The sequence below is a fragment of the Vitis riparia genome, chromosome 1 (genome assembly GCF_004353265.1).
Source record: "Vitis riparia cultivar Riparia Gloire de Montpellier isolate 1030 chromosome 1, EGFV_Vit.rip_1.0, whole genome shotgun sequence".
NCBI lineage: Eukaryota > Viridiplantae > Streptophyta > Magnoliopsida > Vitales > Vitaceae > Vitis > Vitis riparia.
The window spans coordinates 6932406-6958197 of record NC_048431.1 but is presented as its reverse complement, the minus strand read 5'-3'; the positions used below and the strand labels follow the sequence as shown (position 1 = coordinate 6958197).

The window sequence follows — 25792 nt, the reverse complement described above, 5'->3', positions numbered from 1 at the left end:
TTTCTTAGCCGACTATTGGCATGGTTACCCGGAGAGGGAAAAGGAAAGAAGAAAATGCATTATTTGTTGAATTATTTACCATTTAGTCCTTCTATAGATCCATGGTGGTATGTGATGTAACTCATTTTTAAAATGAGTGTCACTTGTAGACCATATGAAAAAAAGAAAAAGAAAAAGGGATTGATCATATACCTCTAACATAAACAAAAGTACAAAAAAAAAAAAGTTAAAATTAGGTTTGTTAGTGATTTAGATTAAGAAGTTTATATTAAAAATTTTGTTCCAAACATTCTTAAATTTGATTCTACATATTTTCTAGGACTTATATTGGCCTTGAACACACAGGATCATTATTGATTCATATATTCATAGAGATGTTAGGGTAAACATGGTTGAGTTTGTTTAGAGTGTAATGGCATACAGAGACGTAATATAGGTTTAATAACATAAAGGGCTTGAAACTAAACTAGAAAAACCAAGTGCCCTTGGAGAATGCTCAAATATTGTTTGTGTTGTGTTTTGCATGAATATTCTATATCTGTTAGCTTTCCAAATTCTTTGTTATTAAGTTTTTATTTAATTACTATACATTGCCTGACCCAATAGGGTTTTTTTAATTGAGTTAATTAATTAATTAAAGTCTAATAGAGTTAATTAATTAATTAGGACACAATGGGTTATATTAAGTGACCTAAACCCAAGATGAACTCAAGTCATGTAAGTCCACAGGTAAGCATATATATAAACACCCTTAAGGTTTTGGGTTTACATTTGTGCTATTTAGTTTTTCAGAGAGAAAGAGAGAGAGTCTAGCCTTCATCCCCGTAGAGAGTATTCCACCATCCTCACATGCCAGGATATAGGAAAAATAGTCATCAGGTGAAGGATCTTAAGGTATTCAAGATCCACGACAACTTCTTTGCTAATTTGAATTGATTTTGGAACATTTAGATTACATTTATTGTTTTGATACTCCTAAATCTACAGGTTTTTAGATGTTAATGTTTCCATTGCATATATCTAAAAATCTTTAGGATAGTTTTGCATGCACCCTAATGATCTAGAGCCTAAAATGATTTTTCTTAGTCATTCCTATGCTTGAAACACCAAATACCTAGAGTTTGAATCTCCTTTGATTTATTGTGTTGTCCTAGATTTAAAAATGTTTTTAACCTTGTATTGAGAAATAAAAGAGAGTTTTGCATAGAGAATGAGAGAATATGGGTTTAACACAACAAGTTTGATAAATGTCTCAAAGGTTTTCAAAGTACAAATCTTCCAATTGGACTTACCATGATGGAATTCATTTGTGTTTTTCAACAAGTCATGCATTGAATCCCATAGAGTGATAATCAAGGCTACATTTCCCTTATTGATTAATCTCTCCATTCTTACAAACCCAAACTTAATTTTTTCATTTTTTATTTATAAACAAATCTTCGTGCCACCATTTTTTTTTTCTATCATGCACGGTTGCATTTCCAAATTTTATTTTTTAAACTCCTTTGATCATATCATTTTCAATCATTAAAGTCAATCCTCGTGGTTCAATACCTGATTCACCTTGTTAAATTATTACTTGCAATTGACAACCCTACACTTGAGGTGAACACCATGCGATATCTATGTTCAAGCATATAATAGCATGTAAAGGCGTAATATGAGCTTAATGACATAACAAGCTCGAGACTAAAATGAAAAAAATTAAAAATTAACAAGGAGAGATCGAGCACTTATAAGGAGCACTAAAGTGATCCTAGTTCTCAAGCACCCATGGAGAAAGCTCCAGCATTTGTGTTGTGTTTTGCGCAAATATCCTATATTTGTTATAGCTTTCCATTTTTATTTTTTTTTTTGTTTTTGGTTGCCTTACATTGCTTGGCCCACTAGGAACCTTCTTCATCTATAAATACAACTTTTGGTTGTGTTTTTAAAAGTTTATTACCATTATTTCTAAGTATTACCAACACTCCCAAAGGTGATACTTTGTTCATATATTGATCGTGGTAGTTGATCACACTCTCTTAAATTGTCGACATATTCACAAAGGAGTATGATGATGCTTCATTGCAGACGTGCAAGTGAGTGTAGGTGTTAACTAATATAAATAAAACCCTTGGAGTAAAGGTACCTTCTAGTCAACATATAACCGTGCACTTATGCTTTCATGTTTTAACTATTGAATAAATATATTGATCAAAGAAAAAACAAAAGTATTACAAATTCAATGTTTGTGCTATATAAAAGAAAGACTACCTATTCACCCATTTTTAGGTAATTTCATAAAACAAGATCCACACTTTCAAGGTTCATAGGATAAAAGAGAATTAAAGATAAAAAAACACGAAAGGAAAATAAAATATAATTAAAATTTATTAAAAACTTATCCAGTTTCAAATTATTTAAATTTTATATAAAAAAGTTAAATGACATTGAAGTAGTCTATATTGATATTTATTAATTTTAAATCTTTTTTTTATTTAAGTTTCCTACTTTTTCTCGGATTTTTCTTAAATTTTTTTTTTATGCATTTTCCCTTGAATTTTCCAAATAACCAAACAAAGGGTAGGACGAATCAATGATGCCCACTAAACCCGTATGGTTCATAACTCAAATAAAGATAGTAAACCCAACCCATTGCTACTGGTTCAGAGTGCGTGCAGGCGATTTTGTTTTGGGCTCAGCAGTCGGATCGGCCTCACCCTTGGGTCGGGTGTCTGCAACGGAGGCGGGACCAAACCCAGTTTAAATTTCAGAGTTCATGATTCATATTGAATCCGCAGTGTCGGTCAGAAAAAATTGTGACGCAGACGTCACATATTTTTAAAACATAGATTTCCCAGCTTTTCCTTTTTCCTTCTTCTACTTCATGTAAACAAGGATAGAAGGATTAAGCATGATGATCAGTGCTTTTCGTAATTCAGAATTTCTCTCACATATGATTATAAAAATTCTCGTTTCATGAATGGAGCATAAAAAAATTTTAGAGTACATGTTACAGTGGAAAAGTGACTGGCCTTTGAAGTGGAGCATTGAAGCAAAGACCCGTATTTGGATATTGAATTAGAACGAACCAGAAAAGGAAAAGAAAGAAATGAAAAAGAAAAAGAAAAAGAAAATAAAATTCCCTCGAGCTCGATCCCTGTTTGCTTTTCCTCACTTTCAATTTGGACCATTGGCAAGAACTGGAGATCGTTGTGGGAGGCTTCAAAGAATCAAACAAGGAAGCATATGTTTTGCGTTATTAAAGTGATTTATCCAGCATACAGCATCCCATAATGAAAGAGCTTTATGTTTGGCTGACGCTTGTTTGCTTGCATACGTCATAAAATCCAAATTAGGGCAACAAAAGGAACAGCAGCCGTCTTAAAAGTTACAAACATAGCCACTGGATAACGATTTACAAGTACAGTTTCAGATTTTCTTGGTACCCACAAATAGATTTGATGAAAGTGTGGAAGTTGGAAGTTGATCAATAGTAAATCCACTTCTGGATTTCCCAATTGGAACCGTCTCCTGAATCTTATAAACACCCGTACGATTTGGAATCAACCAGAACATCCAATCATGGAACCTGAGGCATTGATCTCATCATAATTAATGGCGTTAGAAGACTCGGTTCTCGGGACCCATTACACACCAGCCATTCTTAAAAGTAGAAATTCTAAACCTCAGTACTACTCTGGTTTAAACCATTGCAGAAGCAAGGTAGCTGATTCAATTGACCTTTATTCCACTTGTGAATTTTCAGTTAGCAACTGAGGGATTAGCTATATATAAGGTTCACAGGAGAAGCAAGTCCATAGCAAGACAACCAATTATCTTCTCTTTTGTCCTTGCCATACCTGTAACTCAAAATATGGCAACCACATTCATCCCTGACAAGGTGCAACGAGTGCGACAAAGGAGCGGGGATCGGATGTTTGCATCGGATGACAATGGAATCATGAAACAAATTCATGCCATCCATGTTCCCGATGGCCGCGACTTTGATGTGAAACCTCTTCTTCGCATTGTTGAGAACATATTGCTCCGTACAACCTCTTCTACAACCCTCACTCCTGCCCTTCCTGGCGTTCCTCTGGTATAATTAAACCTCCCTACTTGCTCTTTCACTTGATTTTGTGCATGCCCAGTCATTTAATTTATTTTATTGCTGGTGTAGGGATCAACTCAAGCGCAGCTGGATGCTTTGGAGGATAAGACCCTCCAAGATGGCTCCAGCAACATGATTGATCTTTTGGCGCACACGATAAATAAAATCTCTTGCGAGGTTTGTTTTGTACTTCATGTTTTGTTAGTCACACTTTCAAGTACAAGGATATCTTTCATAGTACACGACTATGTAGGAATTTAACAAACCCGCACGATGTCATACTTTAATTACCTTCTACAAACCCGCATTCCTTTCAAAAGTTTAAAGGCATGACGAAGGAACTATATATAGCTTTATTCTTCCATGTAATAACAATTAACAAAATTGTGTTTTAGAAATATATTTTATTTCATGAATAAGAACTCATTATATATGATAGATATCGTGCAAATGTACGAGTGGTGGAGATGCACATGCAACGGCTGTAGCAGTATTCAACATATTATCGAGCTACTCATGGGATGCTAAAGTGGTGCTAGCTTTGGCAGCATTTGCTACCACTTACGGAGAGTTTTGGCTGGTGGCCCACCTATACCCCACGAACCCACTGGCCAAATCAGTGGCCATTCTTAAACAATTGCCAGACATATTGGAGCATACGGATGCCTTGAAACCAAAGTTTGAGGCACTTAGCAGCCTTATCAAGGTTATGGTGGATGTGGCCAAGTGCATAGTTCAGTTCAAGGAGCTTCCACCCCAATACATTACCCCTGACACTCCAGCGATGGTAACTGCCATTGCTCACATCCCCACAGCTGTTTACTGGACCATCCGCAGTATAGTCGCCTGCGCATCACAGATCGCGTCCCTCATTGGCATGAGCCACGAGTATGTTCTCCTTCTCGATTTCAAGCTTATCCACTTCTTAAATACGTGTTCTTAATCAGGCAGGACTATCCTGAAAACATTATATTATGTCAAATTATGACTTTCCTAAACTTGGCACAGAAGTTTGTCCAAGCTAGGAATGGAATTGAAAGATATCCCTATATTCTCATCACTTCACCAAAATCTAAGCAGTTTGTCCTTTCCGTATCATTCCATATTTGCTCACTTGAGCAAACCACATAAGAGCGATTTGGAATGGTTACTGCTTCTTCACCTGAAAGTGCACAAAACCATGTTACGTTTTGATTTCTGGTCTCTCTTTGGCTGCTCTCAGGCACATAGCCTCAACAATGGATGCTTGGGAGCTCTCAGGCTTGGCTCATAAGGTCAGCAACATGTATGGTCACCTCCAAAGCCAGCTATATCTTTGCCAGCAACACATAAGTGAGTCCTACACTTTTTTTTTTTTAAATACGAAGTCATACGGCTATATCATGCAAGTAGTAGTTCAGAAAATATATACTAGCTAGCTAGCTAATATATGCTGCTCTTATTTGACCAAAAAAATTATCATGGTCATGTACTGCAGACGATAAGAAACATATTGAAGCATATATGATGCTTGTACGGCTGTTCGAGACCCCCCACATTGATAACATGAAGATTATTAGGGTGTTGATTTATGCCAAGGATGACCAGCCGCCGCTATTTGATGGCCTCAGCAAGAGAAAGGTGTGGCATATGACTCAACTCTCTTCTTCTCCCACATGCATCTCCCGGTGTTTATTAATATGGTTAAATTAAACTGTACTGAAGAGAAGGTAGTTAAGGACAGAGATATGAGGATGTTGATCATGATTAATTAATCATGAACCTTGAACGACACTACGTCCAACATTAAGGCTGTTAAAATTTTCACTGAAGTTCTTCTCTGGAGGACGGTTACTTTGCTAAGATTTTCTCAATTTGTATGAAAAAACAGGTTAGCCTTGATATATTGAGGAGGAAGAATGTGTTGCTATTTATTTCAGAGCTTGAAGTTCCCCATGAAGAGCTTTTCATTCTGGATCAGATGTACCAAGAATCACGGCAGGATCCAACCAGACCAGAGAGTCAGTATGAGGTTGTGTGGATGCCAATGGTTGATCGATCCACTCCTTGGACAGAGGAAAAGAACAGGCAGTTCGAGACTCTAAAATCAATGATGCCATGGTACTCCGTGGATCATCCTTCATCGATCGACCTGGCAGTCATCAAGTACATCAAGGAGATGTGGGGCTTCAACAAAAAGCCTCTGCTAGTGGTGTTGGACCCACAGGGAAGAGTTGTCAACAACAATGCCATCCACATGATGTGGATCTGGGGCAGCCTGGCTTTCCCTTTCACTAGCCTGAGGGAGGAAGGACTCTGGAAGGGAGAGACATGGAGGATGGAGCTATTGGCAGACACCATTGACCCTATAATCCATAACTGGGTACGTTCATCATGCTAAGATTATACTTCCATGCATGCATACCCGCCAAAATACACATGAGTAATGCCATGATCTCTGGACAGAGCATGAATTTGTTCCTAGAACCTATCTGTTGCACAAATGCTTTTCCTTCTATAACAAAAATTATGTAACATCATGTCAAATTGATAGGAGGAGCAATTCATAAAGTAAAACATTCTGTCGATCTGATCAAAACCCTAAAACCATTGAACTCTCTGTACTCCATCATGGTGAAAAATTATGGTACCATCTTATATATCTATCCATACCTAAACCTTGGCTGGTGGTACTTCCCTTTTCAGATCTCAGAAGGAAGTTACATTTGCCTGTTCGGAGGAGAGGATATGGAGTGGATCCGGAAATTCTGTATCCTTGCAAAGGCCATTGCAAGAGCTGCTGGCATCAGGCTAGAGATGCTTTACGTGGGAAAGAGCAACCCCAGAGAGAAAATTCAGAAGATTAATGCAATCATTTCTACGGATAACCTGAGCCACACATTGCCAGACCTACATCTAGTATGGTTCTTTTGGGTCAGGCTAGAGAGCATGTGGTACTCTAAGATGCAGCATGGCAAGACCGTAGAGAGCGACCCCATAATGCAGGAAATTGTGTCAATGCTTAGCTTTGACGGCAGCGACCAAGGATGGGTTGTATTCAGTAAAGGATCAGGCGAGATGACTAAGGCAAAGGGTGAGAATATTGTGAGATGCTTGAGCGACTATGATGTTTGGAAGAATAATGTATCAAGTAAAGGGTTTTTGGGTGCATTGAATGACTACCTCCGTGAGATCCACACCCCACACCACTGCAACCGTCTAATACTGCCAGGAACCACAGGCAGCATTCCGGAGAGGGTGGTCTGTGCTGAATGTGGGCGTCCAATGGAGAAGTTCGTTATGTATCGCTGCTGCACGGATTAAACCTTCGGGATCATGCAACAACTGGTTAATTTCCTAGTTTATTTGATGTTTATTGTGTTTTGTTTGTAGGGTCTAATCTCTTTAATTTGCTTGTAATGCTGCTGATGAGTGTGTTGTAAGATGTGATATTGTTATTATGACTAAATTATATTACTAGCCCTTTTCTCTCCTCCCAATTTAACAGTCACTAAGATGCTTAATTTTGGATATCCATGCTTTCACATCACATTCCAAATCAGTGAAATCACCCATGCCCCTTTTCCCCATTGGGTTCTCAAAAAATTGTCATTTTTATAAATGTTATCCCAGCAGGCCTCATTCCAATTGCAGGCTCCATTGTTTGGATGCAGAAGTCTGACTTCTTGGAAAGGACAGGTGTAAACTTCAACTTACCTCTCCACGGCTGGACAGGCCTTAGGTAGCCACATGAGGTTCTCCTTCTTTTCCAATATAGGATTGATATCACTTTCCCAACACACATTCAACATTCTCAATCCAGCGCACCAAAATTAAGCTTCCAAATCTTTGTTAAATTTTCGATGTCGAATTGTCCGAGTACAAGGGCATTCGTTGCGTAACATGGGCATGCTAGTGAAAAGAAAGAAAATTTGATTCAGCCGTGAGTGGGGCCACGGTTATCAACGGGGTCCGCCATAACCATGGCCTCACGAAAGGTACAATTCTGAGTCTCATTAATGGTACTAATAGTGTAACATACTAAAAGTAAGGTAGTTGATTCCACTGACCTTTATTCTTCACGTAGCAATATATATGCAAGGGTTCATAACGAACCAAAACTAAGCCAACCCAACCTATTCTTCTCCTGTGCCCTTCCCCTAAAATTTGGCCTGTGACTTGGAAATGGCAAACACGACCACCTCTGCCCAGATGCAGCAAAGCGTGAGTAACCGATTAATGTCAGCATCACTGATTGACAATCCAATCATGAATCAAATTCATTCCATCCATGCTTCAGATGGCAGCAGCCGCCACATTGACATGAAACCTCTTCTCCGCTTCACTGAGAACATCTTGCAAAATGCTCTGCCTACCACCATCGACACCCCTGCCACCCCTCAGGCATATACCTCTGTCCTGACTCTTGACCTATGCTTTAATTTATATCCCATCATTTAGTATTATTAGTTATTATTATTATGAATATTGTGGATCATTAATGTGACTCCATGTTTAGGAAGCTCAAACACAACTCAATGAATTACTGGAGGATTACGACGGCCACTATGACTTCCTCAAGCTCTATCTCGCACAAATCATAAAGAGAACCTCCTGCAAGGTTTTTTTTTTATTCTCAAGGGTTATATAAATAAGATACCACTTAATGGCAAAATTCTGCCTCCCCGTCAACCACATTTCAAACACTAGGGCACTATCTATGAAAAATTGACATGTTTGCAAATTCCAAAATTCAGCTCGGAATCCTATAATTAAAATTTTGAGATTAATGTGGTACATTTTCATGTGTGGATGGCACAGTTCACTTCCTTCTGTGATTCTGTAACATTTTTCTCTTGCTTAAAGGCAGAAGGAAAGAACCGTACGCATAGCTTTGTTCTTTGAAAAAGTTGTGATTCAAGTTCATAAGCAAAAATTCATTACTGACAGATATCATGCACGTGCGGTCAAAGTGCATATGCAGCGACCTTGGAGGTATTCAAGACACTTTCATCCTTCACCTGGGAGACCAAGGTGGTGCTTGCCCTAGCAGCTTTCTCTGTGACCTATGGTAAGTTTTGGCTGGTTGCCCAGCCATCTCCCACCAACTCACTCGCCAAATCAATTGCCATCCTTGAGCAATTACCAGACATGTTGGCGGATAAGGAGCCTTGGAAGCCAAAGTTTGAAGCGCCTAGCAACCTTATCAAGACAATTCTAAAGTGACCAAGTGCGTAGTTGAGTTCTGGGAGCTTCTATCAGAATACATGACTGACGGGCGACGAATGCCAACCGCGGCTGCTCATATTCCCACGGCTGTCTATTGGACCATCCATGGTATGGTGGTCTGCACAAAACGAACCATGTGCCTTACAGACATGGGCCAAGAGTACGTTGTCCTTGGCTCTGCCATTTCTGAAATAATTCCTTATGCCATATCTCACCACTTATCATTCAAATGACTGGAAGAGCATCCCCATCTATGCACCAAGTAGGGTAGCTGTATCTTCCCCATCCATTAACTTGAAAATTTTCCATTTTTTCTTAGGCTAGACGGTATTTGTTTTTTTGATTGAATAGAAAAGACTAAATATTTTAACTTCTTCTATGCAATAAAAAAAACAAACACCATCCAATCTAAATTATATATATTTTAAAAGGACAAGAATCAAGATAGATGAAATCGGGCACAGAAGGAAACCAATTTTCCCCCCTCATCTCCTTGGCTTCTTTCAGGGATATAGACCAAACAATGGAGGATTGGTACCTATCCAGCTTGGACCACAAGCTCAGCCAGATGCATGATTACCTTAAAGAGCAACTAGCTGTTTGCCGTCAACACATTCGTGAGTTCCATACTCCTTTTATGTCATTCAGCGCCTCTGCCCTCAAAATAAACCTTTTATCATATTTACTCTACATAAACTAAGTAATAAAAAAATGAATCTCAATAGCTTATCAAGATTTGGTGTAGGTTTAAATTTATCGGAGTTCTTGTGTTCTATTTCTACCATAAGCTTTTGCATTTTTCTCTTTTTTGGCTGGAAACTAAGGTTAACAAATTTCCACTCGTATAAATTTTTAATGTAATGCAGGTGAAAGGAGAGAGATTGAGGCATATAAAATGATTGAGCACCTCCTCAAGACTCCCCAAATTGATAACATGAAGATTCTTGGGGCTTTGATTTGCGCCAAGGCAGAGCAGCTGCCCCTATTTGATGGTTTAAACAAGACAAGGGTTTGCGAACTGTGGCCTACTTTCCTTCTTTCCTATATTACTCAATTCTAGACATGGTTAAAACAATTTGTGAAAGGCTAAACCATATTTTCTGAGACTGCTTTCTGAAATCACAGGCTAGACTCGACGTACTGTGGAAGAAGAATGTGTTGCTATTCATTTCAGAGCTTGAAGTTCCCTACCAGGAGCTTTCCATTCTGGAAAAGATGTACCTAGAGTCAAGGCAGGATCCAACCAAAGAAGAGAGCCAGTACGAGGTCGTGTGGCTTCCAGTGGTTGATGGATCCACCCCATGGAATGAAGAGAAGGACAGGCATTTTGAGACTCAAAAAGCATTGATGACATGGTTCTCTGTTTTTCACCCTTCACTGCTGGAAACAGCAGCCATCAAGTACATCAAGGAGGTGTGGGGCTTCAACAAGAGGCCGATGCTAGTGGCATTGGACCCAATGGGAAGAGTCGTCAACCCTAACGCTATCCACATGATTTACATTTGGAACCCTACTGTTGCCTTCCCTTTCTCCAAGTCCAGGGAGGAAGGACTCTGGAAGGAAGTAACATGGGGCATTGAGCTACTGGCAGCCGCCATCTACCCAATGATAGTCGACTGGGTATGTTCATCGTTCCAATGGGTCTCTACCATTTTTTGTTATACCATTTTTGAGAATTCCACTAGTAATCCTTTGATACAGTCCTAGCCATAAGGGAAAATTGTGACACTTCTAAACTTGCCAAAACCGTTCTCTGTTTTTCAGATCTCGGAAGGCAAATACATTTGCTTGTATGGAGGAGACGATATAGAGTGGATCCGGAGATTCACTGACGTTGCAAAAGCTGTTGAAAGCGCTGCAGATATCAAGTTGGAAATGCTCTATGTGGGCAAGAGCAACCTTAGGGAGAAAGTTCGGAAGAACAATGACAGCATTGCCCAGGAAAACCTGAGCCATGTACTGCCAGACCTAAATTCAGCATGGTTCTTCTGGGCCCGGCTAGAAAGCATGTGGCACTCCAAGGTGCAGCATGGGGAGAATGCAGAGAGAGATCCTATAATGCAGGAAATCGTGTCAATGCTTAGCTTTGACGGTGGGGATCATGGATGGGCTGTGTTCGGCAGGGGGTGGGGGGAGATGAGTCAGATGACTAAAGCAAAGGGCGACACTATTGTGGGATGCTTGAGGGACTATCACGTGTGGAAAAATAACATAGCAACCAAAGGCTTTGTGGGTGCCGTCAATGACTACCTCCCCCAGCTTCACACCCCCCACCACTGCAACCGTCTCGTCCTGCCAGGAACCACCGGCAGGACCCCAGATAGGGTAGCTTGCGCAGAGTGTGGCCGTCCTATGGAGAAATTTATCATGTATCGCTGCTGCACTGATTGAGGCATTATTATTATCAACCGGTTTTGAAACATTCCTGACCAATCACTACTATCAGTTTGCCTATGCTGCCATTACTATTCATGTGTGAAATCTAGATTGTTTGTCTATGATGTATTATCATTAGTCATTACAACTAAATAAAACATTTAGTTGTCATGTAAAATGGTTAAAATGCTTAATTTTGAGGACCTTTTTCTTGGGACTGAAAACCCTAATAATGTAGAGGGGTATAATAAACCCAAAAATACAAGGAAGAAAAGGGAAAAATGTACCAGGAGACAGGTAGCGCGGTGGTGAATAAGGATAAGCACCAGGCGCTGTTTAATACTGGCAAAGATGATTGGTGTATGCTTCGGAAACATGAACATCCCTCATTATGATCTAGAGGGAGTTCACCAGTAAGAAGCAACCATAACTACAGACCCAAAAAAAAATTTAAGAATTTTGAAGAACAAAAATGGATATTTACTTGTTTGTAGCCAAAGCCTGGATCAAGCTACGACAAAAGCGTGGCTCTGAATGAAAAAAAAGGGAAGACAGGCATTGACAGAGTTTGATTTACGCTTTCGTTGACGCGTCCCTCTGGATATTGAAATCCACCGAAAAACGCAACGCCTATCAAAAGCGATTTCCCCCAAATATCTTGCATTATTATCCATCATACAAGCACTACTGATAATCAGAAGAACGCAGATCAAAAGAAAAACGAAAAGATTTCAAATTTGTGCAAAATCTTGAATGAATTGGTAGAAGATTTTGAAAGTGCGGCGTTAGGGTTTCTAATGGAAGACGGGATCCGGGTGCTTTTATAGAGCTTCTGGATTGTGGCCCTTCACTTCAATCAAATGACGAAAATACCATTAAGCAAATAGGTTCATATCTTACAACATTGGTATAAAAAAGTATCACTCCTGAGACAGGTGCCCCTATAGCTCAGTGGTAGAGCGTCAGTCTTGTAAACTGAAGGTCTGTAGTTCGATCCTGCATGGGGGCAGTTTGGGTATTTTTACATTTAGTTTAAAAATTAAATTGGAATCATAAGGCGACCGGATGTACCTTCCTATTATTTTTAATCTTGAGACTAAGGGTGGCAAGTAAGAATTGAAAATTCGATGGGAGGGATCCAACTCAATTACAATTGAATAGATTGGTTAAATTTTTAAACAATCATGAATCAAATTACAAAACTCCATTCGATTAGAGAATTCTACAGACTAATTTAGTAGATTCAATTTTCGATTTTCTTATTTTATAACAAACAACATAAAATCAAATCAATATTCTAAAACTTGCATTTGTGTTATTTATAATTGTTTAATATTAGATAAGTTTATTTATGATCATTACTACATATATTATATGGACTTTCTTAATCTAACAAAATCTCAAACCTTTTGACAAAGAGTAGCTTGGATCTAATTTGATGTCTTAAACTAATACATAGGCATATCGAGGAATTTAATGTTAGATAATGCTACTCTAATTCTATTTCAAGAGCAAATTTATGTCTTCAAATAGTGTAATTCCTCGAGCAAAACATGGCATGTCTAGGTAAATGCTTTTGTATTTTCTTTCATTGGGTAATTGTTCATGTGTTAGGACCCTTTGCTCACATTAGGTTCTTTTTTTATGCCTAGATTCAAACTTGTTAATCTCTAAACTTGTACCAAAGTCGATATAGAAAGAATAAAAATGATGAGTCATTAGGAGTACTTAAACTAACTGAGATAGTAAGTCAGTCTATTATGAATTCAATCAAGCCTAGTTTGTTGTCAACTAGAATATCAAGGACCGATTAAAAATGTGACAAAATGATTTTATATTACTTTAATAAGAACATTATACTGAAGATACTTACTAGCTTTGATTAGACCACATTACACAAGACTCTCCTAAGGGTGATTGCCAATAAGCAATATGTTGGATGTTACTCCTCCAATATCTTGAGCCTAATCTTCCTACTATTGAACTTCATAATTGCCTTTAAAGCTAACTAATGCAACATTGATTAGTCCACATGTCATCGTTAGGGAATGTATGGTATTTTTATTATTAACCACTCTCCATTAGTGCATGCACTCAAATGCACTTTCAAGAAATATTTTCAAAAGTTTTAAATTGAAAATAAAAACTAGTAAATGTTTTCCTAACCAAATGCAATGTAATTTTTTCACAAATTTCAAACTTTTCTCTTAGCTTATCAATCTCTCCTCAAACCAAGTTTCATGAGATCATTACAAAGTTCTTCGATGACTTCCTATATTTCTCATAGTTTAAGTTAAAGTTTACCTCATCATCTTCCTCAATTTCTATAAAGTACATGTTAGCTATTTTGTTTCATTCACTTCTTTGATATCACACCATATAATTATTATTATTTTCTGACTTCCCTTTTTTACTTCATTCTTGGTAAATAAGTAATCATACTTGATACAACCAATTTCTTGTCATTTATATCATATGTTATCTTTACTTTCGAAAAAAAAAAAAAATGATTCCTCAAGAACTCAATTTCATTTGGAAATACTTACACTTTAAAATGAAGAGGAAAGAATGTAGAAGATAAGAGTTTTTATGATATTTGGGTTTGTAATAATTTTCTCATAGGAAATTAGTGAACTCCAACAGTGAAGACAATGATTTAAATTTTTCATCACAATCTCATATAGATGATAATATCACCATTTTTTATATTATGGGTACCACCTTGCTACTAATGAGAAGAGTTTGAACTAAAGATAAATGAATTTGAAGCAATTTCAAGAAGTTTTTAAAAAGCCTAAGACTGATTTAAGGTGGGTTCGAATGTAACTTTGTCTCGTCCTATTCCAATTATATATAATTTTAAATAAAAAAATTATTTGAGTTGATTTTTCTTTTTTTCTTTTTTCAATTTTCAATTTTTTTAACATAAATAAAATATTAATTTTCATAAAAATAAATTATATTTATTTTTAATAAATTTTAAATTTTTAAAAAAAATGAAAAATACTAAAAAAAAATAAAATTTAAATGGGATGGGATGATTATGAAAATTTCCTATACTCTCTTCGCCTAGCTTTGCCTTATTTAATTTTTTTTTTTGTGAACAATGAAAAAAATTAATGTAAATAAATGGGATAGGGTTAGGATAGGAGTGACTTGTTTCGAACTCACCCTGTTTGTCATCCCTATATAATTGCAAGAATATTATGTAAATTATTTTATAATTATTCCTTGGGTTTTGCAAGGTTGCATCTTGTCATTTCCATCTCCAGAACTTTTTAGTATAGTAGCTTGGAAAGTAGTTTTAGAAACAATTCTAAAAAATAGTTTTTAAAAAACTTTCGATAATGTTTTGTAAAATAATAGTCTTTTTAAAACTAAAATATTCTTAACCTATTTACTATAGTGCAGATGATTATATGCATTCTTATAATATCGTGAACATAAGATTTTAATCTCTAAGGGTTTCTTAAAATATCGTGAACATAAGATTTTAATCTCTAAGGGTTATGCCCCTATGGGAATGAAGTTCTAACAACTTCGTTATTTTGTTCTGTAATTAATATTATCAAATGCATCATCGAAAAGTTTTTTATGTAAGGAAAAATTATTCTATTTTTTGTATTAAATTTATTTTTAATTTGATAAGTTATTCTCCTAAAAAACATCGCAACATATTCAAATCTCATAACAACTTTGAAAAAATAATAATAATTTTTCGAAAAATCAATTTAAACACATCCATGAAATCCTTTTACACTGTCAATTTCTTGCACAAAAACTAATTTATTCTTAAGTGACTATTATCATAATGTTTATTTTTCAAAAAATCTATATCATTATATCTTCTCTTTAGGCTCCTCAACATGAAAAAGGTATACAAATTATAATGAATTTCTTTCAAAATTAAGGGGACAAAAATGTTAAAACCTTATTTTGATGAGAGGAAATTATTATTTAATTTGATTTGCATTTTATTCCTCTTAAGACATTTTCTATTATATAGGCATTGGTATAATATTGTCACATTAACATGACAATGGCAAGATTTTATAGTATTATGATATTAATATATTTTCAAATTATAAAGTTTATATGCTAAAAAAATTATGATATAATAAGAAAAAAATAGGAATTTTTTAAATACAATTCATATTTTTTATTTTTAAAAATAAAAAATAAAGAAATATAAAAATTTTATATAAAAATAAAGAATTTATGATGTATTTATAATTTTTTTAAAATTTAAAAGATGTAAGTTTTTTTTGTTTTTTATTATTACATTGAAATTATGATATTTATTATTTGAATTTATATATATATATATATATATATATATATATATATATATATTTTTTTTTTTCTAAAAAAACTATGAATTTTGAATCTTATAATTCAATAAACCAAAATAACTCATCTAATTGATTAACTTAGATTTAACTCAATCAATTTATGTTTAACTTGATGAACCTGAATGTTCGATCTGAATTTATAAAAATGAGATAAATTGGATTTGGGTTAAGTACATATTGAGCTAGAAGTTGGACTAGATTGAACTCGAGTATATTGTCAACCCACTTATGCCTCCCAAGTTATAGTCGTCCAGATAATAGAAAATGTACCCGAAATGCACTTAATTTTATTTTTATTTCTATTTTTTTTTATCCGAAGGTGAATTCTGGAGCCTGTGCCCTTCGAGATTCGAAGGAAAGAAACAGTGTAACAATGGCCGCCGCTGTGCGGAAACTGCTTAGGAAGCCATCGTACCAGAGAATCCTTCCCTGCCTCAACAATGGAAAATCGTCCAATCTTGTAGCTCCTCCACTGCTTCACAAGCCCTATCTCCCAGAGACCAAATTCGACGCTGAACCTAACCTAAACCCTTGCCAGGGTTCATCAACCACAGAGAATCATACTCATTACAGTAGCTTTCAGATTTACCCTAGTTTTCCATTTGGGTATTGCTTGAACCCCATTCCATCACCCGTGCTCGAACAATCTCAGCCATTGAAGGTCGAGGAGGTCGACTCCGATGACTCGCGTACGATTTGGGCTGACAGTGTCAAGAAGAAGAGGAAGAAGAAGATGAACAAGCACAAGTACAAGAAGCTTCGGAAGCGTCTTCGCCGCCGAACCTAAGAAGTGAGAACTGGGATTTGTTCTTGATCAATAATTAATTTGAATATGCCTCTGTTTTTTAACCCTAGATTTATTTACATTGTGAGATTATCATTTGAGGCTTTAGTTGGGGTTCTTGTTTGTGGCCAAGATGGATTATTCAGGAAATTTTGAAGTGATCTATATTGGTGGTTGCTTGTAGGATGCAATTCCGCGCTTAATTTGATCATATTGTCTTTTATTTATTTATTTATTTGATTTTAGCTTAGGTTTATTTGTTCAAGACTGTAAGAATAACACATCTAAATGTAGAGAACCTTGTGGTTTTTCTGGAAATCCTTTGTGGGTAATTAAAAATGCTAGGATTGTCAGAAAGATGATCCCTACAAGAATAAATGTGAACCCTAAACCTTAGCTCATAGGCGATCTTCTAATAGATAAACGGAAGTACTATTGCCACGGATGGTTGGTTACTTGTTTTTTCATTCAATGGAATGCTTTGCATGTATGCTCCAAGTATATGTTTTTGATAGAGTTTGTGAAAATGCATAATATTGTGAGATGCATCTCTTTTTCTGGTTATAGGCATTGTCGATAGAGGAATGCTTTATTAGTGAAATGCAAAGATATTCTAGGATGCAAAACTGTTGTGTTGTGGCACATTATGGGCTGTATTATTGACCTGGACGTTGGTTAGTGTCATATTTCTATATCCTAAGATTTAAGAGTTTTGCGAGTGGAAATTCTCTTTCACCTGTTTTTAATCAGAAACAAACAATTCATTTATTGAATTGCATAGGTTCTAAACAAGCATTTTTAGCCTTTAACATAAAGTTTCTAGAATATTTTTCTTTTTGGGTTAGAGTTTGAGGCAGAAGTAGTATAAAAATTGGATACATTATTTCTGGAAAAAGATCATTTATCTCATTTTAGGTGCTCATGTGGTACTAGTGCTGCTTGAGTGTGCCTATTTGGAAAAGAGAAGTTTAGATGGTCTAATCCATAATTGTCACATTACTAATTCATTGCCACATGGTCTATGAAGCAAATGCTATGTGGGTCTTCCAACACCTCTCTCAAAGAAGTGTCAGTTGGCCTAATATAATTTTTAGTCAATTGGTAGACAGATGTTTCATCTGCGAAAGTGAGATAGAATCTATTGATCACATTCTTCTTCATTGAGGTAGGAGTTATGACACTTGCTATTTTCTCTACTTGGAGTCGTTTGGTCCTTTCTTTTACGGTTAGGGAGAGCCTGTTAAGTTGGCACAACTTGATTGTAGGAAGAAAGCAAAGGCAGATCTGGAGAGCCGCCCTGTTGTATATTTTTTGGACATTGTGGAAAGAAAGAATCCAAAGAAACTTTGAAATGCGGAACAATCAGCTCAGTCATTGAAGAGCACCTTTGTTAAAAGTTGGTCGTGTTGGGTTAGGATGTACATAGCATAAAGAACAATGCCTTTAATCAATTTTGTAGATTGGGTGAGATCTAGATGAGAGAAGGAGCACCTTTTTGTATTTTCCCTGTGTTGGGCGATACTTTTGTTTTCCCTTTGGATACAACCCATGTACCTTGCTATATAGCTCCTTTATCTATCTATCTATCTATCTATCTATCTATCCATATATATATAGTTTTTGGGCCAAAGCCTCAGCTGCTTGCATAAGCCAATTGCCCCTTTTTCGTGTAGATGTTGTGGTGTCGCAATCATTTGGTCCTCCTTAGCAGTACCAGTTGACCAGAGACTGCTGCTTAATCTCTGATGCTTCTTAGAAGAGTTCTACCATTCTGCCATGTAGGGGACTGCTTGGTGCTTTGTGGCCTTGTGGTTGTGGGTGTTGTTTATTCTACCTGTTGATTTCCTTTGAATATACCTTCCAATTACATGGGTTGCACCACCTTATCTGTTAGGTGCTTTTCTAATAAAATTTTCTTTGCCTATGAAAAAGGTCATTGTCCCATCAGATATCGGAAAGGATCAAGGCCTGCAATGGGTTTCAAGTATGGTCTGGTAGTTTTGTGGTTCCTTCGTGATCAATGCTAGTTTGAGCTGCTTCAGCCTGAGATGGAGGAAAATAGAAAATTGAAATCTGAGACTGCATCATGTCCATGGAAATAAACTTGGCTACGTGCACTCTTTGTTATTTTATAAGGAGGGGATTTTATTTTGTTCACATTGCCATATTAGGGGTTTTGACTTGATATAAGCAAAAATCAATAGCATAGTTATTAAAGGCCCAAGGTGCTACAACTCCCTAACTGTAGCAACTTGGCAAGGTGTGCCTCGACTATTTCTTTTTCTATTTTTAGAATTTTATTCTTGAAATTTAGGACTTTATGATTGAAATTTTACATAATTGCATCGATGTTTCATTGGATGCCTGTTTACATGCTTGAAATCTTGATTTTTTTGTCATTTGGGTTGGAATTTTAAATCATATTTGGTCATTACGAGTGTATATCAAATATTTGCACGTCCACATTTACAATATTTTATAAAAATTGACATGTACTCATATTTTGCACCCCATTTAGCTCAGCTGCGTGCCTTGTGCCTTGGCCCTAGGTGACATTTGAGGCTTAGTGCACCTTGTGCCTTTTAGAATGATGATCAATAGAAGTTCAGATTTAATTAATTTAATACCTGGCCATTTGAAGCTAGCTCCCCTAAACCATACTAATGGCTTACTGGATGCAGATCTTTGGATTGAAGCATCTCCTTGTCATCTCTAATGGCTTTCTAATCTACTAATTGCATTGGGACTATTTAATTTTTGTTTTGATCTCAGTTTATTTAGCTACTCCTTTTCTTTAGTCCTGTGATCATAATATCTGACATGGAACATTGGTGTGGCAAAAAATTATCTTCTCTGTGTACCCTCTTAATTCTTTTGGGGACGGTTACTGCTATATGTTTTGCTTCCATGGAAGTTTGAAGCATCTTATTAGCATTCGCTCATGAAAACTTCTAAATGAATAACATTTTTAGATTCTCTCAGTTGCATTCTCAAATATCATTCCCACCTGTACAGAGACTGCAGTTTACAGATATCCAAATGGTTTGATATTACATTATATCCTTTTTTCAGAGGTGGCTTGTGCCTCAAACATTCATCCAAAAATGCAGGTCTGAATAGAAATCTAGGTATCAGTCTGGTGCTATCCTGGTATTAGTCAATTATCCCCTGTGGCTGTTTGAGGTCCTTATGATATACCACTAGTGGATATAACTCTCAATAACTTGTGTAAATCAGATGAAATTATCTTTTTGTGCAAGAAGATCTTTGAGTTTCTAATTGCCGAAGGTGAATGAATGCTGAAACGAACTGAAATGCTTGTGATTAGGGCTCCTCATTGAAAAGGGCTGTGCTGTTTTAAACATATTTCTTCTTAGTCTTGTGCCATTGCAGGGTTAAATTAGGTGCAAAGCCATTGAATTTCTATGTAATCTGTTTGGCAAGTAAAATATTATTAGCTAGTCAGTAGAGGTCATTCCCCATCATATTTGAATTCATAAATTATTGGGCATATGGAATATGTAGCAGGCTAGTGTTTCTGCAGAAATTAAACTTTCCTGCAATCTATTTACTCATTTTCATGACTCCTCTTCTGAACTGAGGGTTGAGGTTGGATTAACGCTTTGCATATCTTTCCACTCTGACTTGCGAGATATATCCGGATGAACATAAGTTAGTTAGGAGAAGTAAAACCCAGCATGAGCTAAACTCCATTGAGGCTCTGTGACTCTTTATTCGCCCCACAAATGGGCAGGATTTAACTTGGAGTTTTAGATTAGAGTTAAGGGGCACGGCTCGGTTTATGCCCTGTTTTAACTGATGCGTGAGTCTCAACAAGTTGGTTGGTTTTAATTAAATTGGTAAAAAATTATTTATTGATTCAAAATAACTTAATTTAATAATTGTTAGATTTGCTTCTAATTAATTGATTTGATTTAGGTTAAAATCGTGCATGTGCATTCTTGTGGAAAAATGATGGACATGGATTCACTTGAAAATTTTAAGGGCTTGTTTAGTAAATGGAATCAGTGTTTTAACAAGCAATTGATGCTTATGGCTCAGGGCAAGGTAATGCAAATTAGCATTAAAGGCTGTAACTTCAATATAGTTGATCAAGGCTTAAGCCTCACCCTTTTGTGGCTGCCTCGAGGATATTGAGGGTTAAGCCTCAAATATTTAAAGGATTTTGATAATTTTAGGATCTTTCTATGTATTTTATAAGAGGTTTAAGTCTTAATATTCAATGGTTTTAATGAATCATGCGTTTCTTTTTTTGGGATTGTGGAGTGGATTTATAAGTTTCGTCGGAGGTTCAAGACAAAGATTTAGTTTAGTTGACTACTGATCAACTTTTCAAAACAAAGGGAAAAAAGAGATTCAAGAGAAGAAATAAAGAAGTTGTTAACTATTTTAATGGTTGAATTCCCTATATAATCTTTATTGAAAGACCCATTATAACTGATAGATGAAAATGGTCTAGATATTAATATGATGGGAAGGATATAACAATTGTATATGATTATAACTTCTTGGAAGATCCTACTAATGTTAGTGATGGTAGTGCTATAAAGGCATGAGAGGATTAGATTTAGAAAAGACAAAATAAGGACCTACTTGTTAAATGTTTTCAAACATAGTTTTCTGATTTTTAGAAGAAAAAAAGAAAAACAAATATGTTTAACAATCAGAAAATTAAAAATGGTCTTTTTATTCTTAAAAAGAGAAAACTATATATTTTTTAAAAACATTTTTTAGTTATCTCAAATTGTTTTCACTTGTTTTTTTGAGGGTAATTATAAAATATAATTATACAAATATGAATAATAATTAAAAACAAAACATTATATAAAAATATTTAAAAACATAGAAAACAAGTTAAGTAAATTTCAAAGTTTTCAAATATGTTTTTGTTTCATAAAAACATCAAAAAAGTATTTTAAAACATCAAAAGGCATTTTAAATTTGTTTTAAAAATCACCCTACTTTCATGGTAAATTCTCAAAAAGTTGTTTTCAATATCAAATTTTCTAAATATGTTTTTATAATTGATTTTTGTTCTAAGGAACAAAAAATTGTTTTTTAGAATAGTTTCCAAATAAGTATTTATTTTTTTTAAGCAACATAATGAGAAAAATATATGATACATTTTAGGAAGATATTTGGATTCAAATTCTTATTAAGAATTATTATTTTTTGTGATAATTGTTATAAAATGAACATAAATATTAAGACAAAACAAGACGAAGAAAATAAAAGGATAAAGGAAGTTATTTATAAGCTAGTGATAATCCAAACTTGGTGATCGTATCATTCATAACTTTTCATAAGAATTTATAACTCTTCATTCGATGACCATCATATTAGAAGAATATATCATGTTAAAGTTTTGCTAGACAAAATCCTAGGGAAAGAAAACGAGTACAATATTATTTTATTGCTCTTGAATTGTTGATTGCCTCGATCAAGGGGCAAAGAGTATAGTGCAATAACATTTTTATTAATTTGTTCTTTGTCATATAGATATATAATTATGCTTTCTTGTCGTTAGAAGTTGCTTCAATCCTCGCATTTCAATATTGTATAAGAGCTTATTAAATCTTATAGTATATAAGATTTTTCCAATAAAAAGTTTATTTGTATAAATTATTTTTAATGAAATATACTTGGTTTGGTTACTTTTAGTATATCTTCCTTTGATTTATAGTTTACACAAAATTCATGCAATCAAGAATTTCTAAATATGTAAAAATATCCTTAGACAATTCAATTACAAATAAGATCTACTTTATAACCATATATTCCACATATATCAAATTAAAATTTAAGATATCATCAAGCACGAGTCTTATTAAAATATGCTATTAATTTAAATAAATATTTATATATTCATATTACATGTCAAAAAGTAGAACAAGATTATTCTATCAATTTTAAATCTCCAAAAATTTTAAAATATTCGAAATAAAGAATCATGCACAAAATCTTTGGAAATATTATGTATATTTTCAAAGATATACTAAAAAAACCACACAATATTGAAAATAAATCTATACATATTTTAATATATTTTTTCAAAATTCAAATAAGGAAAATCATATATACCAGTGTATGCATATCAATGTATAAAAATATATAAGATTTTAAAAATATCCCCATAAAAATATAATATTTATTTCCATATTATTCATAAATAAGATGCCTAAAAGAAAAATCAAATCATAACAAAGAATCCTTATTTCAAAATCATTTTGTATTTTATATTTTTGATAATATGAGAACCATATATTATACTCATAAGATTATTCTAAAAGAAAAAAAAAATGAATCATAACAAAAAAAAAAAAAAATCTAATTTTTCTATTGATGAAAAACATATATCAATATAATATATCACTTTCAAAATATTGCAAAAGTCTTAATCTTTCTACAATTGGGAAAATTTCTTAATTATTGAAAATTAAAATATAGAATATTCCAAAATCAACCTTAACACAATAATTTCAAGCATTTCATAGTTTTTGGTTAATAGCTATTTTTTACATAATTTTATTACGATAAAAGAAAGAAACAATGTTTGCATAATTTCAAGTCATAAAATATTTTTGCAAACCTGCATGTATTTTGAGATAATGTAATGTATTATTAATCAATTAAAAAAAAAGTATCATTTTCTTATAAACCTTTTGAAATAAGAGTGTAAGAATAAAGTAAGATGATGCAAATTCTTCTTCTTTCCTATTGAAGCTCTCATCACTCTAACCTTCATGGGTGGAATATAATGAATAGAAATTATAAAGAAAAAATGAGAAGAAAATAAGAGGAGAAAAAATGTTAGTTGTTCCATCAACTTCATTAACCCTCCATCCTTAGTTATAAGCTAATGGTAATTATAGAGTGCTCTACAAATTGCCATAAGAATTTATAATAATAAAAAATTTGTTCAATAGCTATATATTCCTTTCTATTTTTTTTAATAAAAATATTCTAAAATATATGGTAACAAAAATTTTGAAAGTAAATATTTGAATATTGTTAGAATATAAGAATAAGGAGGGTGTTTACTTTCTCTCTAACCTAGCTCTCTTAGGTGGCCCACATAGCATTGGGTCTCACTAACAAATTCTGCAACTATAAAAATATTCTTTATTATACTTTGTCTCACTTGTCTTCTTCTTGGGATTTTTAAGTATACAAATGTCTATCTTAGATTGGTTTTCTATGATGAATTTCCTCTTATATGTGTGAACCACTTCACCTTTGAGGTGTTTTTTTATCAATAAAACATTGTGATTTTTCAAGTTGGTATTAAAGCTCGCAAAGACAACACCTCTCTTCTATCACCTTGACGGAGCCTCAAAATGAGCCTCAAAATCGAAGCATTCTACCTACATCAACTTCCTCATCATTGATAATAGCTTCAATGTTGTAGTAAGTAGGTAGTAATAGCTTTGGAAGCATGCCTATGCCATTCAGAAATATTATTAGTCATGTTATTTTAATTAAGTTGGATCGACATAATTTCCTTTTCTAGAAAATGATGATTACACTAATGATTTGAAGTCACAAACTCGATGGTTATATCTTGGGCACAAAGCCTTGCCCAGAACATATTCCTCTCTTAGTAACAACAACTCTTTCTCCTAGGTTTAAGCTTCGACCTAATGAGTAGTAGATAACAAATGACCAACTACTCTTGGGTTGGCTTTATAGATCCATGATAAAATCAATAGCTTCTCAACTGATAGGTTTCACAACCTTGGTTGAAATGTGGAAAGGTCTTAAAAGATTATTTGGCTTACAATATTAAGGCTAAAACAAATGGTACTACCATTCAAACCACTCAAAAAAAAAAAAAAAAAGAATAAGACTAATCTTAAAGAATCTTAATAAGATGAAGTCATTTTTTGAAGGCCTTGCCATGGTAGAAGAACATTTTCTTGGGAAGGATCTTACATCTTGTGTTCTAGCTAGACTTGATTTTGAATACACTCCTACTGTGGTTCAAATGAGTGCAAAAGATTCCATCTTATAGCAAAAGTTATAGGATATTTTGCTGAGTTAGGAGAGTAGATTGGAGCAACTTAATACCTTGACAAACAAAAGACCTCAAGGCTGAAGCTCAACATAAGGAGGTCATTTCAAAGGCAAAGAAGGATACAACAACTCAAAACCAACATGTTAAGTTTGCAACTAATATGGGTACTCAATTGCAATTTACTATGATCGATTCAATCAAAATTATGCAGGAACAACTCCAAATCAAAACAAGACATAACCATCAACTTTTATTGCTTCCCTAGAAGTGGTTGCGAATCCAAATTGGTATGTTGATAATAGAGCTTCAAATCATGTGATAGGAGACTTGAAGAATCTGAATCGAAGTGTTGAGTATGGTAAGAAATGTCTCACAATTGGTAGGTAATGGTGATTAACCAGATAAAACTCATGTAAGACACTCATTTACCATCCGTTGGCCACAATTACCCTTATTGTCTCTAAAAAATATACTTCATGTTCTAACAATTACCAAAAATTTATTATGTGAAAACTAATAATAGATGATGATGTTTGCCTTGAATTTCATTCTAATGTTTGTTGCATCAAGGATAAGATAACCAAGATGTTAGCATTTTAGCTATATCAATCTAAGGTAGTCACCATCTTTTTTTGGCCCGTAGGAGAATGGGTTAATGATATATTTTTCTTTTTTTGTAAATTTAAACAATTTAACTTAGGTGAATATAAGAATCGGAGTATAGAACCCTCACTCAAGTATGTTGAAATAGCTTGGTTAGAGTTTTTTCTTCATGAACTAGATTTTGATATATTTTCTTGTCCAATCATTTGGTGTGATAATCAAAGTGTAAATTCTCTAATTGCCAACCTGATTTATCATGCTCAGACAAAACACATTAAGTTAAACATCCATTTTATGAAAAATAAGGTTGTGGAGAAAAACTTGGAGATTTGTTATGT

The 25792-nt window shown here is 34.6% G+C and overlaps 4 protein-coding genes and 2 non-coding genes across 6 annotated transcripts; 5 read left to right on the top strand and 1 right to left on the bottom strand.

The window, feature by feature from the left end:
- Positions 1-3821: 3821 nt before the first annotated feature.
- On the top strand, positions 3822-7575 carry LOC117904794 (protein SIEVE ELEMENT OCCLUSION B-like). The gene is made up of 7 exons (XM_034817592.1): positions 3822-4084; positions 4166-4273; positions 4536-4984; positions 5319-5428; positions 5574-5716; positions 5967-6458; positions 6782-7575. The coding sequence occupies exons 1-7, from the start codon at positions 3860-3862 to the stop codon at positions 7397-7399; spliced, it is 2145 nt and encodes a 714-aa protein (XP_034673483.1). The 5' UTR covers positions 3822-3859; the 3' UTR covers positions 7400-7575.
- A 685-nt stretch (positions 7576-8260) lies between these two features.
- On the top strand, positions 8261-9301 carry LOC117915065 (protein SIEVE ELEMENT OCCLUSION B-like). The gene is made up of 3 exons (XM_034830634.1): positions 8261-8479; positions 8595-8696; positions 9026-9301. Exons 1-3 carry the CDS (start codon positions 8261-8263, stop codon positions 9299-9301), a joined length of 597 nt encoding a protein of 198 aa, XP_034686525.1.
- On the top strand, positions 8599-11851 carry LOC117910616 (protein SIEVE ELEMENT OCCLUSION B-like). The gene is made up of 6 exons (XM_034824747.1): positions 8599-8696; positions 9026-9464; positions 9812-9921; positions 10171-10313; positions 10430-10924; positions 11069-11851. The coding sequence occupies exons 2-6, from the start codon at positions 9343-9345 to the stop codon at positions 11693-11695; spliced, it is 1497 nt and encodes a 498-aa protein (XP_034680638.1). The 5' UTR covers positions 8599-8696; positions 9026-9342; the 3' UTR covers positions 11696-11851.
- Positions 11852-11959: 108 nt separating this feature from the next.
- LOC117926324 lies at positions 11960-12105 on the bottom strand. Its single transcript, XR_004653110.1, has one exon. It is a non-coding gene; the product is annotated as a small nucleolar RNA snoR137 (small nucleolar RNA).
- Positions 12106-12617: 512 nt separating this feature from the next.
- Positions 12618-12689, top strand: TRNAT-UGU. Its single transcript has one exon. It is a non-coding gene; the product is annotated as a tRNA-Thr (tRNA).
- Positions 12690-16329: 3640 nt separating this feature from the next.
- Positions 16330-19907, top strand: LOC117909164. Its single transcript, XM_034823108.1, has 2 exons — positions 16330-16822; positions 19889-19907. The coding sequence occupies exon 1, from the start codon at positions 16406-16408 to the stop codon at positions 16817-16819; it is 414 nt and encodes a 137-aa protein (XP_034678999.1). The 5' UTR covers positions 16330-16405; the 3' UTR covers positions 16820-16822; positions 19889-19907.
- Positions 19908-25792: the final 5885 nt, after the last annotated feature.